Source organism: Geotrypetes seraphini, chromosome 11 (genome assembly GCF_902459505.1).
Source record: "Geotrypetes seraphini chromosome 11, aGeoSer1.1, whole genome shotgun sequence".
NCBI lineage: Eukaryota > Metazoa > Chordata > Amphibia > Gymnophiona > Dermophiidae > Geotrypetes > Geotrypetes seraphini.
In genome coordinates, this window is record NC_047094.1 from 21,577,786 (window position 1) to 21,594,896 (window position 17,111).

At 39.3% G+C, this 17,111-nt stretch overlaps 1 protein-coding gene across 14 annotated transcripts in view; it reads right to left on the reverse strand.

Moving 5' to 3' along the window:
• SUN1 (Sad1 and UNC84 domain containing 1) overlaps positions 1-17,111 on the reverse strand; it is a 140,115-nt gene that overhangs the window by 82,388 nt on the left and 40,616 nt on the right. For 10 of the 14 annotated variants that reach the window (XR_004541140.1, XM_033963963.1, XM_033963967.1 and 7 more), the window contains exons 2-6: positions 16,699-16,791; positions 11,324-11,527; positions 9,709-9,899; positions 8,246-8,275; positions 7,973-8,167 (exon numbers count right to left, since the gene is read on the reverse strand). Coding sequence is in view for 13 of the 14 variants with exons in the window: in XM_033963963.1 (XP_033819854.1) it covers positions 7,973-8,167; positions 8,246-8,275; positions 9,709-9,899; positions 11,324-11,527; positions 16,699-16,775 (697 nt within the window). In the remaining variant the exon portion in view is untranslated. The remainder of the gene's footprint in view (positions 1-7,972; positions 8,168-8,245; positions 8,276-9,708; positions 9,900-11,323; positions 11,528-16,698; positions 16,792-17,111) is intronic. The other 4 variants (XM_033963969.1, XM_033963964.1, XM_033963968.1 and 1 more) reach the window with 1 other exon arrangement.

Sequence of the window (17,111 nt, forward strand, 5' to 3'; positions counted from 1 at the left end):
ACTTTTATAATGACTAAGTCAAAATGATCTACCAACAATAAATTTTTTTAAAAAACACAAAGCATACTGAAAGGCAGAGAAAATGTTAATTATTCATATTCCGGGTTTTTTCAAAGAGGTCATGGCAGATGACTCCATGCAATGTCACCTCAGTAACAAAATACAAAAATAGAATATACCCCATCCCTTTTTACTAAACCACGATAGTAGGTTTTAGCACAGGGAGTTACGCTGAATGCCTCGCACTGCTCTCAATGCTCATAGGCTCCCTGCGCTAAAAAAACATTATTGCGGTTTAGTAAAAGGGAGCCATAGTGCAAAATATAGACAGCAGATATAAATTCTCAAAACAGACACATTTTGATCACTAAATTGAAAATAAAATCATTTTTCCTACCTTTGTTGTTTAGTGATTTCATGAGTCTCTGGTTGCACTTTCTTCTTCTGACTATGCATCCAATCTTTCTTCCTTTCTTTCAGCCTCCTGTATGTTTCCTCTCCTCCAGACTTCATTCTCTCCCCCAACTTTTTCTTTCTGTCTCCCTGTTCCCCCTTCTTTCTGTCTCCCTGTCTGCCCCCTTTCTTTCTTTCTCCGTGCCCTCCCCCAAGCCACTCTGTTTGCTGCCACCGCCATCAGGGAACAGCCCCCAAGCCACCGCCGTCCCAAGCTTTCTCTGCAGAAGCGTCGCGCTGACCAGCATTCCGCTCCCTGATGTCAATTCTGACATATGAGAGGAAGTTCTGGGCCAACAAGGCATTTCTCCCCTTTCCATTCAGCCTGAGCCCCATCTCTCCTTGATCCAGCATTTCCCTTCTGTGTCTGTCAGAATTACCATGCCACCTATTTTCCAGCATCACCCTTCTTTGTGTCCATCTCACCTATATCCCTATCTCACCACTTTTTCAGAATCTTCATTTGTCTCTGTCCTTGTCTTTACCCCATGTTCACCATTTGCCCTTTCAATGTCTTTATCTCACCCCCCACCACACACACACACACTTTTTCAACATTACTTCTATGTCTCTATTTCACCTCCTCTTCATGTCCCCTCTGTATCTCTATCCTTATTCAGTAGGTCCTGCTTACCCTTTTTCTTCTTTGTGTCACTATCTCCATTTTCAGCTTTCCCCCCTTTTCCTTTGTTAATGCACCCTGTAGCCAGAATCTTTCCACCCTCCCTCCACTCCGGCCCAGCCCAGTATGAAATATTTCCTTTTGTTTCCCTCCCCTCTCTTTCTCTCTCTCTTCTGCTCCCTTACCCACGAGTCCTGCATCTGGCCCTCTCCCTTCTACCGACACCCGGGAATAACCCCTGCTCCGCGGCTCTCTTCAGCAACTCGTCAGCAGCGGTGATCAAGAAAGGCTGCCGACATCAAGGAAGTTGAAACAAGCGGGACTCGCAGAGGGTAGGCCCCGACGTCAGAAGCTTGTATCGATCGCTGCTGCTGAGTTGCCGAAGAGAGCCGCGGAGCAGGGGGTGTGACCGGAAGCAGGTAGAAGGGAGAGGGCCAGATAGGAAGGCTGCTGGAAGAGGTAGAAGCTCCGGAGCATGACACCGACACAGGCCAGGATGATTTCTTTTTCAGGCTGCTGCTGCTGCCGCCGCCACACTCCCCCCCCCCCCCCGAAATGACAAAAAACAGCCTAAAGTGGATGCCCGGCGTCGGCGTCTTTGACGTCGGTGAGAAGAAGACTGATAGGCCCGGTAGATCGGGACGGCAACAAGAGTCTATCATGGAGCCCGGGATGGGCTCTGCGATTGACTCACGTTGCCTTCCTGAGCTACTGGTCGATCACGATCGACGTATTGGGCACCCCTGTTCTAGTGGATATGAAAAATCATTAAAATTACTGCCTCATTCTTGCTTCCTCAGCTGAATTTAAGAAAAATTCAAAGCCTTAAGATTTCCTTTATTCTCAGATTCATAAGATATGAAGTTCTAATCATTCAGTATTCTCTCACACTGAGCATAGTCAAAGTAAAAGAAACTCAACAAGAGAAAATAGCTGAATAAAGCAGCATACAAGAATAGCCATACTGAGTCAGACCAATGGTCCATCTAGAGGGCCGCAATCCAGTCGGGTTTTCAGGATTTCCCCGATGAATATGCATAAGATCTATGTGCATGCACTGCTTTCAAAGCATATTCATTAGGGAAATCCTGAAAACCTGACTGGATTCCAGCCCTCAAGGAGGGACATTTAGATCCCTGATCTAGACCATTTCCACAGTGGCCATTCCAGGTCACAAGTACCTGGCAAAAACACAAATAGCAAGAACTCAAAATAGCACTAAAGGCAGATGAATATTGTATATAAAAATTTGTGTTTAACTGATTTCATCACCACTCAATGTGAGAATCAACTCAAACTCACAAACTTGCAAAGGACTTCAATAAATCTCAATAAAATTCTATAAATTTCACAAAATACATGTTAATTTTGCAAGGTGGGTATATCATAATGCATCTGACACTCAGATCATAGGATCTCTTACAACTTATATATGTTATTCCAGATCCCCATCCAGGGGCCACAGCTTTAATCATGTATACATCACCCTCCCTCCCTCAAATCAAAAACCTACAAGTGCTGAACTAAATCCCTCGTCTTCTCATTCTAACATTAATTCTAACATCAGCAAATTCAAAAATACCAAGTATATCTACTGTTGGCAACACTTATCTTTAATGGTCAAAACCAGTTCCAGTGCCAGAAGGATTCAGACTACCAATGCTCTCCCTCATATGAGCATTTCAATCACTACATTTTATATACAACATTCATCTGCCCTTAGTTCTCACTGATTGTGAACATGATTGTAATTAAAACCTTCTCTGATATCTAGAAAAACACAAATAGTAGCAACATTCCATGCTACTGATTTCAGACAAGCAGTGGCTTCCCTGTCTCTATCGCAGACTATGAACTTTTTGATCCAGGATTTTAGCAATTTACCTATTTAAAACATGAAAACACCAAATTTTCAACTTTTCATTCTTTTAAAGTCATAAAAAGTAACATATGAATCACAATTAACATGTATTTTTATTGAAATTATACAAAGATGACCATAGAAAATTTAGAAGTGAGTACTTTGAAATTTGCGATTATATTGTAAGTCATGAATCAGCCCCCAGATGTAGTCTAGGGTATGGTTTTGAGCCCTGCGCTGCTCCTTGTGACTCTGAGCAAGTCACTTAACCTTCCATTGCCTGCCGGGACAGATAGGGAAAAATACTCAGTGTACCTGTTTAGATTGGAAACCGATTGGGAACCGCTCAGATGGCTGCACCAATGGGCGATATCAAATACAAACATGACAATCTTGTCCAAACCTTTTTTAAAACCAGCTACATTAACCGCTCTTACCACATCCTCTTGCAATGCATTTTGGAGCTTAACTATTCTCTGAATGAAAAAAAAATTTCCTCCTATTGGTTTTAAAAGTATTTCCCTGCAATTTTTGATGGAGTAAAAAATTGATTCACTTGTACCCATTCTATACCACTCAAGAATTTGTAGACTTCAAATTCTCTCTCTCCTCAGTCATCTCTTTTCCAAGCTAAAGAGCCTTAACTTCTTTAGTCTTTCCTCATATGAGAGGTGGTCCATCCCCTTTATCAGTTTGGTTGCTCTTAAGATGATTAAGGCTAGATAATTCATGTATTTTCATAAAACCAATCATTTTTAAGTCTTGTGGCATGGTTTTTACTTATGAAAAAATTATACTGCCAATTCTAGCCAGCAGGACTCGTTAGCATTTAACTCACTAAATTGGCTAGCGCTCCTTAGTAAAAGGACCCCTAACTAATTTTTCTGCGGCCCTCCAAGTACCTACAAATCCAAAATGTGGCTACTGGTTTAAGGTATGACGAGCTGTTTCTCCAAGGTGAAAAAGAGCCAAGGATGGGTGCAGACAACTACTTTATCATGGTGGAAAACTGTAAAGGGTGTGTCTGACACCAATGCTTGAAGCTCACTCGATATGCAGAAGTGATGGAGATTAAAAATACAATTTTCCAAGTGAGATATTTAAGATGAATAGAAGACATAGGCGCAAATGGAGATTTCATCAGTCTGGTGAGTACAACATTAAGACCCCAAACCACTAGAGCAGTGGTTCCCAAACATGTCCTGGGGGACCCCCAGCCAGTCAGGTTTTCCAGATATCCCTAATGAATATGCATGAGAGAAATTTGCATACTTGTCACTTCCATTATATGCAAATCTCTCTCATGCAAAACCTGACTGGCTGGGGGTCCCCCAGGAAAGGTTTGGGAACCACTGTACTAGAGAGAACATGGTAGAGCTGGAGGAAATAAAGTGAAGATACAGGTTCTTTGGCGTTTACAAATCTTTTTTATTATTATTATTGAACAATTTTGAGTAAACCTTGTCCATCTTGTTTTGGTTTGTTGCAAAACTAAATAAAGTCATTAAAGAAGGAAACAGGTTGTACAGGAAGATAAGGAAGTGTAAAATATGAATTTTGAAATATTTTAAAAAGTTAGTCAAAGTATTTTGAATTTAATTTGAAAACTGAACCAATTAGCAGTGTTTCTGAAGAAATAGTGGAGTGATGTGGCCAAATATTTTTGCCCTACATATAAAATGAATGGCTATGGTTTGAAATATCTGAACCCTTTTAGAGATATTGTTGACAGAGATCTGCATACACAATATTAAATAGTCTAAATGTGAAATTAAGAAGGCATGAAGATGGATATTTAAGTCTCATCTTAAAAATAAGTGCAGACTTAAGGTGGTGTAGATTAGCAAAACATCTATTACTGAGGAAACTTGTGAGGAAAATGGAAGTTGAAATTTGAACAGAACTCCTAGGTACTTGAAAGAGAGTCCACTATTGGAGTTTGATGCCCAAATAGAATGGGTGAAGAGGAGGCTAATTTAAGTGACTGGAAAGTCTGCATGCCATGGTTTTATTCAATTAACTAGCTGCTAAGCCTGAAGCCAAGAAGTTATTCTATCCAGAAAATGATACAAAGGAGTTAACTTAGGGTTATAGTAAGAGAAGTACAAAAGACAAATAAAATATCATCTGCATTGAAATATTAGCCAATATCAAAATCTTGAATCAGGTAACTGAATGGACTCAGAAGATGCTGAATAGTATTGGTGAGAAAATAGAGTCCTGAGGAGCATCACAGCTTAATTTGGTAGAGAGAAGACATGGAAGATGATACAGAAACCTGAAAAGAACTGATTTTGTTAAAACCAAGATAAAACCTCACCACATATTCCTTTATCTATTAATTGCGAAATTAGTAGCTTATCTACTAAATCAGAGGCAGCAGAGAGATCAAGAGATAAAGTCAAAGCCACTCACTGCCTATCTGAGGCATAAGATACTTTATCAAGGAAATAAGGAATCGTGAAAGCTCAAAGAGATCACATATGCACTCAGAAGATACAGACATTTCAAACTAAATGGGTGCTCAGTTCCAGGTGACTCATATGGCTAGTTTGTATGATTTTGAATTGGTGACAAGTTCCTATGTTTGTTATGTTCTTAATGTTGATATGGGTTGGGGGGGAGTGGGGATGGAAGGGGCTTATTAGTAGGTATAGATCAGGGGTCTCAAAGTCCCTCCTTGAGGGCCACAATCCAGTCGGGTTTTCAGGATTTCCCCAATGAATATGCATGAGATCTATGGGCATGCACTGCTTTCAATGCATATTCATTGGGGAAATCCTGAAAACCCGACTGGATTGCGGCCCTCAAGGAGGGACTTTGAGATCCCTGGTATAGATGGTATATATAAAACCTCACATCTGATGAATATGTTCATTTTCCTTCTGTTTTTACTTCCTTATTGAAAAGTAGATTAAGTATGTTTCTCTTCTGAATGGCAATAAGAATTATATTGCATTGGGAGCCAGTGTGAGTCGTGGTACATCAGAGGCATACGATTCAAACTGGCTCCCAATACAAGCCAGAGTGCACTTCAAATTCCACTGCCTACTATTCAAAGCTATAAATGGAGACAGCCCTACCTACTGGAACAATAGACTAACTCAATCCACCTCAACCAGACACAGGAGAACCCACACAATATTCACACACCCACCAACCAAAAATGTCAAACGAAGAAAAATGTATAACAACTTACCGGCCAACAGAGCAGTGAAACTGGACCAACAACTCACCAATTTGCTGACTTCGACCACAGACTACAAAACCTTCAAAAAAGAAACAAAAACCCTACTCTTCAAAAAATACAACCAAACATACTCCAAACTCCTCCTGCAATACCAACTACTCATTAGCAAACCAGGAAATGTTCAAACTATTTCCTAAGATACCTCGACAGAACACTATCTTTCCAAGTAGGCAAATGGAACAAATGGCTAACCAAACTTATCTCAAACACACTCTCGTACCAAACATTTAGTAAGTCAATAAAAACCTATCTATTTGACAAATTTCTCTGACCCCACCTCAACCTGATGTACTCCCAATACACATCCAGATAAACCTGTCTAAACTTAACAAGCCAATGTAAATTCAAAAGTTCCCTGTAATGTCGCTGTCTGTATATAGTCTCTTCCCTTGTAAACCGCTTAGAACTGTTTGTGGTATGGCGGTATATAAAAATAAAAGTTATTATTATTATTAAGTACTTCTTAATATCTTAACAGTACAGTGGTACCTCGGTTTACGAATGCACCAGTTTGCAAGTGTTTTGCAAGACGAGCAAAACATTCTTAAAATCGGCACCTCGGAAACCGAGCGTGCCTCGATTTACGAGCGCCCCCCCGCAATCCGGCACCCTCTCCCCCGATCTGAAGTCCCCCAGACCCACCCGAACCAGCTTCTTACTTTCATCTGGCCTCGGCACTAGCATGTCCTGTGCTTTGGTGCCGATGCCTGAAGATCGGCCTCCTCTTCTGTGCTGGGCCTTGAGCATCTGCGCATGCTCAAGGCCTGCGAGTTCACGTTCTCTCTTATATTTTAAATTGGTGTTCAGAACACATACTCTTTGATATCTACATATTAAAACATATGTATGTTTTTAAACTGAATATATACAATGTATGCAGATAATGTATTAATGAGTCATATTTCCCATTTTGATGTGTTAATCATGGGATCAGCAGGACCTTTAGCTTAGTGGTACAATTCTGATCTCTGCTATATCAAGAAAAGCATTTCCTGTCAAAAGTACAATTTATTGCAAAAAGCATTAATTTTCATCTTTGGTAGAAGCATCCCTTCCAACCTTCAGTCAACAAGCAATCTTCATTTTATCTAAACATGACCAACAGGAACATGGGGTAGATAAGTGGAGTATATCCATTATTAGGGAGTCAATTAATAGTATTCTGTGATGATTAAATAATAATAATCTTTATTATATCACAGCTGTATCTCAACTTACAAAATTATATGTTAAAAACAAATAACTTAATAACTCCAAAAATATACTGATTCAGTATCCAATAACGCTGGAAAAATTCTTGAGGCTAGATGTTAAGCCAAATCTTCTAAATACTCCTGCCATCAAATAATAAGTGGCAGAGATGATATAAAGTCAAAAATCAGCGTTAATTGGAATATTGTGCAACTAGTGCAATTGTGTAAACAATTTTTGATGTGCAAAAAGTGCAATTAAAGTGCCTTGTACATATTGATTCAAGTAGATAAGTGGTGGAAAGAATCATGGAAAGGAATCACATATATAGAACAAAATTATGTATCACTTAATACTTGTACTAGACATTAAAATTAAATTGTTTACTCTCAAAAAAAAAAAAAAAAAAAAATTGTCACCATTTTGCAAGCTTGTAGTTGCCAACTTTCAGCTCTTAGATAGCAAAAGGAAAAAATAAGAAAATCTAGCCACTATATGAAGTCATTTTCCAAGCAAATAAATAGCATTCAGCTATAAAAAAGACATGTTAGCTCTTGTATGTATAAGAATTTATTCAGGGAAGGAAACCTCTTACTAGACTTGTGCTTTTGACTCCTGTCCCTGGAGTATACTCTTGAGGAAGCCACGTGTGAAGCAGAATGTGCAGTAAGGACGTTCGTCCTGTCTGACAGCATACTGCAGTCATTGCACAGATACCCATTGACCATGGTTGTTTGTGTTTCTGCTGTGTTGACAGCACCATTTTGTTGAACTGCTGATGTGTCTCCACCTGTTGCAATGGAAAGAGAAATGTGAAGAATCTTCTTGTTATGCTAAATTCACCACCTGTAATCTTGTGAATATTTACCTCTCATATCACTATCATCTTCATCCAGACCTTAAAAAAAAAAAAATAAATATATATATATATATATATATATTAAGTTCTTTTGACAAAAAATAACAACACTTGGCAAATTGTGCTTGTGCTTACCAGAAGAGTAACCACCCACCAGTACTACAGCATTATTATCGATTGTCACAGAAGGGGGTAGAACATGAAAATTATGAATAACTCTATATCAATGAGGAGTTAGAATAAGGCAATACTACTACATATAGTACTAAACAAAAAGCTCTGAATCACTCTGCTTTGGAGTGATAATCTTTGCACTCCACCATCTTAAGCAGATGGGCATAAAGAGCTTCCACTTTGTCATCATGGGTCTCAAAGTCCCTCCTTAAGGGCCACAATCCAGTCGGGTTTTCAGGATTTCCCCAATGAATATGCATGAGATCTATGTACATGCACTGTTTTCAATGCATATTCATTGAGGAAATCCTGAAAGCCCAACTGGATTGCGGCCCAGATCCCTGGTCTACATCTAGCACTCCACCTATTCTCATATATGTACAGAAAACTTTCTACGCAAAAAAAGGAATATAGAATTACTTTTAATAAATATGCTCTTCAAAATCTGATTATCAAAATACCAGCATATATCTTCAAATATTCAAGTGTCCATAAATATAGCATTAACATTTTTTTTAAATTATAATGTGAAACGTGCTCAGTGTCCTTTGTCCCCTGCACAGACGGTGCCGCTAAGAGAACAAGTTTGGGACCATCATAAATTTCTGACTCCATCCTACCTTGTTATATCACTGAATTACCAGCTGTATCTTTGACATATTTCTGGATATACCTATCCTCTCTCGGCTTACTAATGTAATCGAAGTTTGTTACCAATGTACTTGACAATATTTTCTGTAACATCGCTGTATATGTACAGTCTCTTCCTCTGTAAACCACTCTGAACTGCTTGTGGTATTGCGGTATACAAATAAAGCTATTATTATTATAACACTCTTCCATCCCAATACAAACAAGTTATTACAACAGCTACTTATGGAAATGGAAAAGGCAGCACTTATCTTATATTGGAGGTAACTGATCTTGTTCCTTCATCATAACCAAATAGCGGCCCAGCAGGAATTTTTCTTTGCTATTGTGCTTTAAAGTGACTAGTTATGATGAAGGAACAAGATCAGTTACCTCCAGTATAAGATAAGTGCTGCCTTTTCCATTTCTATAAGTAGCCGTTGTAATAACTTGTTTGTATTGGGACAGAGTGTTATGATGGTTCTCTTAGCGGCACCGTCTGTGCAGGAGACAAAGGACACTGAGCACTTTTCACATTATAATTTTTTTTATTTTTTTTTTGTTCACCAAACATTTCATATATTGCCTGGGTCTCCTCTTTTTGCCTCTACTTTCAAAAGGCATTGAATAGAGAATGCTTACTGGAGAATTTAATTTACATTACTTACCCCAAAAATGACCCATCTCTGTTTGTTCTTGAATCAAAGACTCATCCAATATTGTGGACATCACGGATGTGTCACTGACATGGCTGTTATAACTGCTGTGGCTATAAAAAGATGAGTTGGACACATTTCTTTTTGGAGTGTGATGGACAGTGATAGACTGCTTGCTTGTACTTCGAAGCTTCTTGGCAGTTCTAGCCAAAATAGAAAAAAAAAAAAAACCAGAAAAGACACATTGTAGAAGGGTATCACTCTGGTTTTCAGTGTATTTTAAGAGGCCAGTGGAAAGTGATTAGGTCAAACTTCTGTTGAGAATTTTCTCTCTCTTTTCCTGGGATGGAATGATCTGAATTTGAACTGAGAGCCATATAAATAACTGCTGGTTTCTGAATGTTGGCTTGAACTGTTACTGATCCAGTTCTCTTAGTAAATTACAGGGTAAAATAGAAGTACAAATACACAAGGTGCATGAAACAAACTGATCAATGACTATGTGCTGGATGGCATGGAGGTTTAATTGATACCCCATGCTAAAGCATTACTGAGATCTTTTCCTTCCTTCAAAACATTCATCAGTAATAACTCACGAGAGGTATACACTTACTGTTGGTAGGGTTATCTTATTGGAATCTTGTAAGTTTTTTGAAAAGCCATCCACTTTGTATTTGGGTAAAATGTGCATCATTTAACAGGATAAGGATAACCATAACTCAGGCCCTTTCTACATTATAGTAGCACGCAGTTCTCAAATGTCTTCCCAACAGTATGTGAAACAGAGCGCTCAATTTTCAACAAGCCTCCAATATCCTATGCTATTCGTTTGTAGACTCTTAAATTAATTGGATTTTTTGTGACTTTCATGTTTTTATATTTAAGACAATCAAGGACCCTATAAGACTCCTGAGGAAGGCATTTCATTTTGCCAAAACACAGTCTGTGTTGGGTCACTTGTGACTGTATACATCCTTTGTGGATTGTTTTAACATTATTGTTTTTAAGTTATTTGGACGCTTATTAAACTATAAACTGGTACATTTGAGCTTCTGTTCCACAATCTTTTTATTGATTTGTTGATATTAGTATCCTTTTCAGATTATAGGCTATTTAGAAATAAGCAAGACATGTTTAGGAAATTTTTATTGGCTAGGAAATGAGTAATGTAATTTTTAATTTACCAGTATGTTGTATAATCCTGATTACTGCCTTAGCCTTCTTTTTGCTGTTATCCACATTGAACCACAAGGTAACAAACATAGTAAATGACGGCAGATAAAGACCTGAACGGTCCATCCGGTCTGCCTCTAAGTTATACCCATTAAAAATACATGATTAAATTAACTTGTCACTTCTTTGATATTTCTGGGTCATAAATTATAAAGTCCACCTGATATTGTCAAATGAAGGAATATAAACAAACTTGTTATGTTATGTAATGTATCCAAGTTATCTGCTTATTTACTGTGCCGTAACTACAGGGAAGATGGTGGGCATATCCCCTGGTTACCACACAGGCTTTGCATTTAGTATATGCAAGTTTTACACCTAATGCTTAGCAGGTGCAAACAGTTCCCCGACTTTAGTAAACAAGCCCCTCTGTGTACATTGATAACAGGCTTACTTGGCTAGGTCGTCTTTAGCAGCTGATACTCTCTCAGCAAAAGAGGCACTGTTGTTGATGCTGCTGTTATTGGCATCCTCAAGAGGATAATATCTGGTAGAATTCCCCAGGCGCAAGCTGCGTCGTGACATTCTTGGAGAATCAAATACCGGATCCAATTTGTGCTTTGTTTCAAAATCCAGAGCAGCAGATGAATAGCTTGAACTATAATGAAAGTTTTTTAAAAATTATAATTAAAATTAAGTTGATTTAAACATGAAAACTACAAAATCTAATACAAACCTACTGTTAAAGCTCAGATATAGCCTGTACCAAGCATATGATGTTTAACCAAAAATTACAAATTCCCCAAATTTACAACTCATCCATGCGCCTCTTTTCTTCCCAAAATTTATGAATGCTGCCTATCAATAGCTTCCTATAGTACAGAGCTAAACAGAGGAAGATATTCTTCATCTTACTGATCATATTTTTCTTGCTAAATAGATAAACTTTGTTACTTTTAGCCAGACCTAAATTTTAAAGATCGTTTTTCCTGCAATAAAATCTTATTCTTTTTTAAAAATCCTGCAGGGTATATAGAATCTACGTATCAGCAGCACCATTCTGCAAGTTTGGATGCTCAAATGCAGAAACACCATCTTATGACTCATCAGAAGACCCAACTCATTTTGACAGCTAAGGATTCCCATATTGAGTCTGCATACTTACTAATCAATACTACACACTGCGATCTCGACTTGCTTCTTAACAATAAAAGCATTCCCTCTAATGTGAAAAAGATGCATTTAACTCAAAAAGCCTTCAAGCAACAAAGATCCCATGAAGTAATTCTGATTATCTAAGGAAAAGAGTGACAAATCCATACTCCTACTATCCTATAAGTTTAGAAGAATCTCAATAGCCCATTATGTTTATGACCCTCCCCCAAAACAAATGGCATAAATGATCAGATTTCCCATTTACACTTGCCACGAAACATCTGCTCTGGTTCATAATACACAAACAAATTCACCAGGCATAAAAATTTAACAGCTGTAGCTAGATTTTAAGGACAGCAAAATGTGTTTAGTGATGCAAATATTGCTGCTGAATTGTTTATATTCAACTTAAAAATCTACAGCAACAAGACGCTGCTCAGAAACTATAGTAGTTGTGCTTTATCTTTAGTAGTTAAAAAAAAAGTTGTTCTTTTTTTCTTCAAAACTCATGGTTAGGCTTATACTTTGGCAAATCAAGCAGCTTTTGGGGAATAGTTAAGCTCTGGAAAGCATTGCCAGAGGTTGTGGTAAAAGCGGATAGTGTAGCTTGTTTTAAGAAAGGTTTGGACAAGTTCCTGGAGGAAAAGTCCATAGTCTGTTATTGAGAAAGACATGGGTGAAGCCACTGTTTGACCTGGATCGGTAGCATGGAATGTTGCTACTCTTTGGGTTTTGGCCAGGTACTAGTGACCGTGAGAACGGGATACTGGGCTTGATGGACCATTGGTCTGACCCAGTAAGGCTATTCTTATGTTATGGAGAATAAATTATTGCCTCAATGAAACTGTCCTCCAAACGCTGAGATCTTCGGGCTGCCAGTCATTCTGAAGTCTGACTGATCCTCAAACCCCTGCAGACATGCGCTCGTGAAAGGGGAAAGTAAAACACAGCCGGCACCCTGAAGAGCCCTGCTGAGCCCCCTGTGGATGCCTAACAGCTTGTGCTCAAGCTCCTGCAAACCAGATGGTGAGCAAAGCTTCTAGGGGTCTCAAACCTGAGCTCTATAAAGTTTCTGCAGGCTGGCTAACAGGTACCACAGAGGGATTGGTCCGTCAGCTGCAGACCTCAAGCCCGCTTCTCTTCTAAGCAGGCGGAGCTTTCCCTTCACACACACACACACACACACACACACACACACAAAATACAGAGCAGAACAGAAAGAATAAACTGAAGGGGGTAGCAGACTCTTTTGGAAAAGAAGGGGGATTTCCTTCTGAATGTCTCACAAGCATGGGGAGAATACCCTACAGTCCAGAATGACAAACCTATTGCACTAGAAACCACCTTATTCAATTCCAATTTCAACCAAGCTGCAAAACACACACCACTGGAACAGATAACATAGTAGGACTTTAGTGATGGTCTTACTACATTATTGATTTGAGGGTTTGTTTGGTTTTTTACTGCAAGGGTAAAACAAATTTGAAAGGAATATGTAGACAAATGCAGATCCAGTCTGTCCAATAAGATATTCATAAGGTATGAGGTGATAGTACATATGCATATTTGATTTGTTTTAGACTGTATAACTCTGCCCGGCACTGGCATATCTGGTCAGTCTGTTCCCTCTTGCAGGGAGGGACCCAGGTGTGCATATGAGGGGAGAGGGAGCAATACTACCTACCATACCCTGATGGATGAGGTCCTTCAGGATTACTACTGGTTGGCGTCACAAGCGAAGCCCCGTGGACAGAGCTTTGGGCCCTAGAGAGAAAGACACCTCCGTGCTTGACCAGAGAAAGGTCTGTAGACAAATCACTTGCAGTGCTTAGTCCAAGCCTCAACTTCAAGGGCACTGAACTATAACCTAAGGAGGAAAAGGCTTGTTCAGAAGAACTCTTGCTGCACCACACTGCTTGAAGCAGAGACATGCTGGGAATATTCCTGGCTGCCAAACCTGTTCTACTGTTGATGTTATCAGATTCTTCAAATCTCTGCCTCTGTTGATAGGGCATAACCCATCAGTATAGGCTAGTCTCGAAGCGTGATAAGGAAGTGGGCGTATTTTAATCGATACATGGTAATTACTATAAAATAAAACTTTTTCAAAATGTAAGTAGTTGCACAGAAAGACAGAAATTCTCAGGCTCACCTTTTCTGACATGACCACTTCAGGAGTGAATTCTGCAGCATATCTTGTCACCAAAGGAACCTACATGATATATCTGCAGGTGCTAATTCAAAGTCAATGTATGTATATTTAAGACAGCTCACTTTACATCAGGGTTTTCACAAATTTTCATATGGCAATGAGAGTTACAGTGCTCTGTATATAGCAGCTAGATTTGTGGGTACTGAGCACCCCCAGTACTGAGCAAGTATTTATTTGTTTCCAGGGAGGAGTAATTGTAAACCGCAGAGGAGGTTTTACCATAATGAGCAGAATGGAAAGTTTTAATAAACTTGGTAATTCGTATTGTCTTTAAACCTTCCAGTTATCTTAAAAATGCTGGTGCCTATAGTACTGTGAATGAAGTCAGTCCCACCGTATGAGTCAGTAATCAATCCTTGAGAAACAGCAATATTGAACCCACCATACATAATCCCTATAGTTTACTCCCAGTCCCCATCATACTGGTCTTCTACCATTCCTCTGCATAAATTACCAACATTACCTCTCTAAGGTAAGACAGTAAGTTAGACAGCAACTATCAGTCAATAGACAACTTATTTCTTGCAAGCAAAATCTAGACTTTGCCAGGGCAAGTAAAGTAAAGTAATAAAAAAGACTCCCCCCACGCATATTGAGCCTGTGGTGATCAGACAGTGGGTGCTAATATCTAGTGGTGAGGTGCAAGCACTACTCTGGAAAGCTATGATATTCAGTCACTATGCAGATAGTTATCTGGCTAGATTTAGGCCTTTTATTGCTCATCCTGTACAATGTTTTGGGTGGAGATTAGGACAACAGTTTATTCATACCAAAATGCTTAATGACTGAGTCACTGGCTCTGAGTCACTAGCTTGCGCAGGCTTAGACCATATTAAAAATTTGGAAACAAACTACAGTATGATTGTACAGGCAAGATATATGGTGGGACAGAGGGACATATTTTACACTTTGTACATATTTGTAACAATTCATCACTTTAAAATTACTCAGCAGTAAAGTCCAACTCTATTAGAAGCAAATCTGTAAACAAAGTACAGTAAAACCTTGGATTGCAAGTACAGTGGTACCTCGGTTTATGAGTGCACCGGTTTGCGAGTGTTTTGCAAGACAAGCAAAACATTTGCAAAATCGGCACCTCGGAAACCGAGCTTGCCTCGATTTGTGAGCGGCACCTCCCGCAATCCGGCACCCCCCCCCCCCCCGCCCCCGCCACGATCTGAAATCCCCCAGACACACCCGAACACGCTTCTTACTTCCATCTGGTCACCGGCACCGGCACGTCCTGTGCCCGAAGATCTGCCTCCTCTTCTTTGCTGGGCCTTGAGCATCTGCGCATGCTCAAGGCCTACGAGTTCATGCTCTCTCCGAGATTCTTGGGGAAACTCGCTTTGACATACGAGTATTTTGGTTTACGAGCATGCTTCTGGAACGAATTATGCTCGTAAACCAAAGTACCACTGACTTGGTTTGCAAGTGTTTTGCAAGACAAGCAAAACATTTGATTAAATTTTAACTTGATATACATGCAATGTCTTGCAATACAAGTACATACAGTATACAAACATCACAACTGAGCCAATGGTTCTTCTCTCCCCGATGCTGCAGGAGTGTAGTGACTGTTCTAAATGAGTGAGGTCTTGCAATACGAGTACATATAGTATACACGCGTCACATCATCACAAATGAGCTGATGGCTCTTCTCTCTCTGACGCTGCAGGAGTGTAGTGACCAGGGATGTGGAGTCGGAGTCGAGGAGACGGAGGAAATTTCGGGTACCTGGAGTCGGAGTCAGAAGTACAAAAAACTGAGGAGTCGGAACATTTATCTACCAACTCCATTTTTGAACTTGGCATACCAATCACGAGCGATTCTTTCAGATATAGCACCCACTATATACACAGCACAAATGTTGCGAGCAGCTTCTGCAGCCTTAGAACCTTGATTAAAAGAAAAAAGAAGGTGGTGTCGAAAATGCTCATTTCTCTCAACTTGACATTCCATTTTAACGATCTGAAAATTAACCAGTGCTGTGGAGTAGGAGTCGGAGGACATTTCGGGTACTGGAGTCGGAGTCTGAAGTACAAAAAACTGAGGAGTCGAAGTCAGAACATTTATCTACCGACTCCACAGCCCTGGTAGTGACTGTTCTAAATGAGCGAAGTCTTGCAATACGAGTACATATAGTATTTTGTATTAAAGTTTTTGAGTTGTGGAACGAATCGTCTGAGTTTCCATTATAAGATGCACAAGTGCTTAGATTTATTTTATTTATTATAAATTTTTGTACACTTGATAAAAGTTTTAAAATGAATAAAGAATTTTTTTTTTTTTATAATAATTTCTATTATTTCCTATGGGGAAATTCGCTTTGATATATGAGTGCTTTGGATTACAAGCATGCTTCTGGAACGAATTATGCTTGTAAACCAAGGTTTTACTGTACTTTTAACATTTTCTATATTAAAATATGATGGTTAAAAAAACACAACAAAACCTCTCACCTGAGCGCATATGTATAGCCAGTGTTCTCTGGCACACACTGAGGAGGAGTGTATGTGTGCAGATAAGAAAAATCCATGCTGTTTCAAATCATACTGTAAAAAGGTGGGAAAAGCAGGATGCAAATATTTAACATTGTTCAAATTAAGGACATGCCCTTGCTTTTATCAGCTTATTCTCTGGAAGTAGCAGCAGACCAGACAGACCATAAAAGCATCAAGAAACCCTTCATCGATGAGAATTAGCACAACTCTGTTTTGGAGCAAAACCTTTATTCCTAAAAACCAGTTTCCTTCCTGCTCATCTCTGTTCTTACTCCTCTTGCCTCATTCAGCCTCCAGGACAAGGGTTCTTAACCTTTTTTGGTTCTCCCGCCTTTAACTGATCAATGAAACCTCAGCCCCGCTTCCTAAAT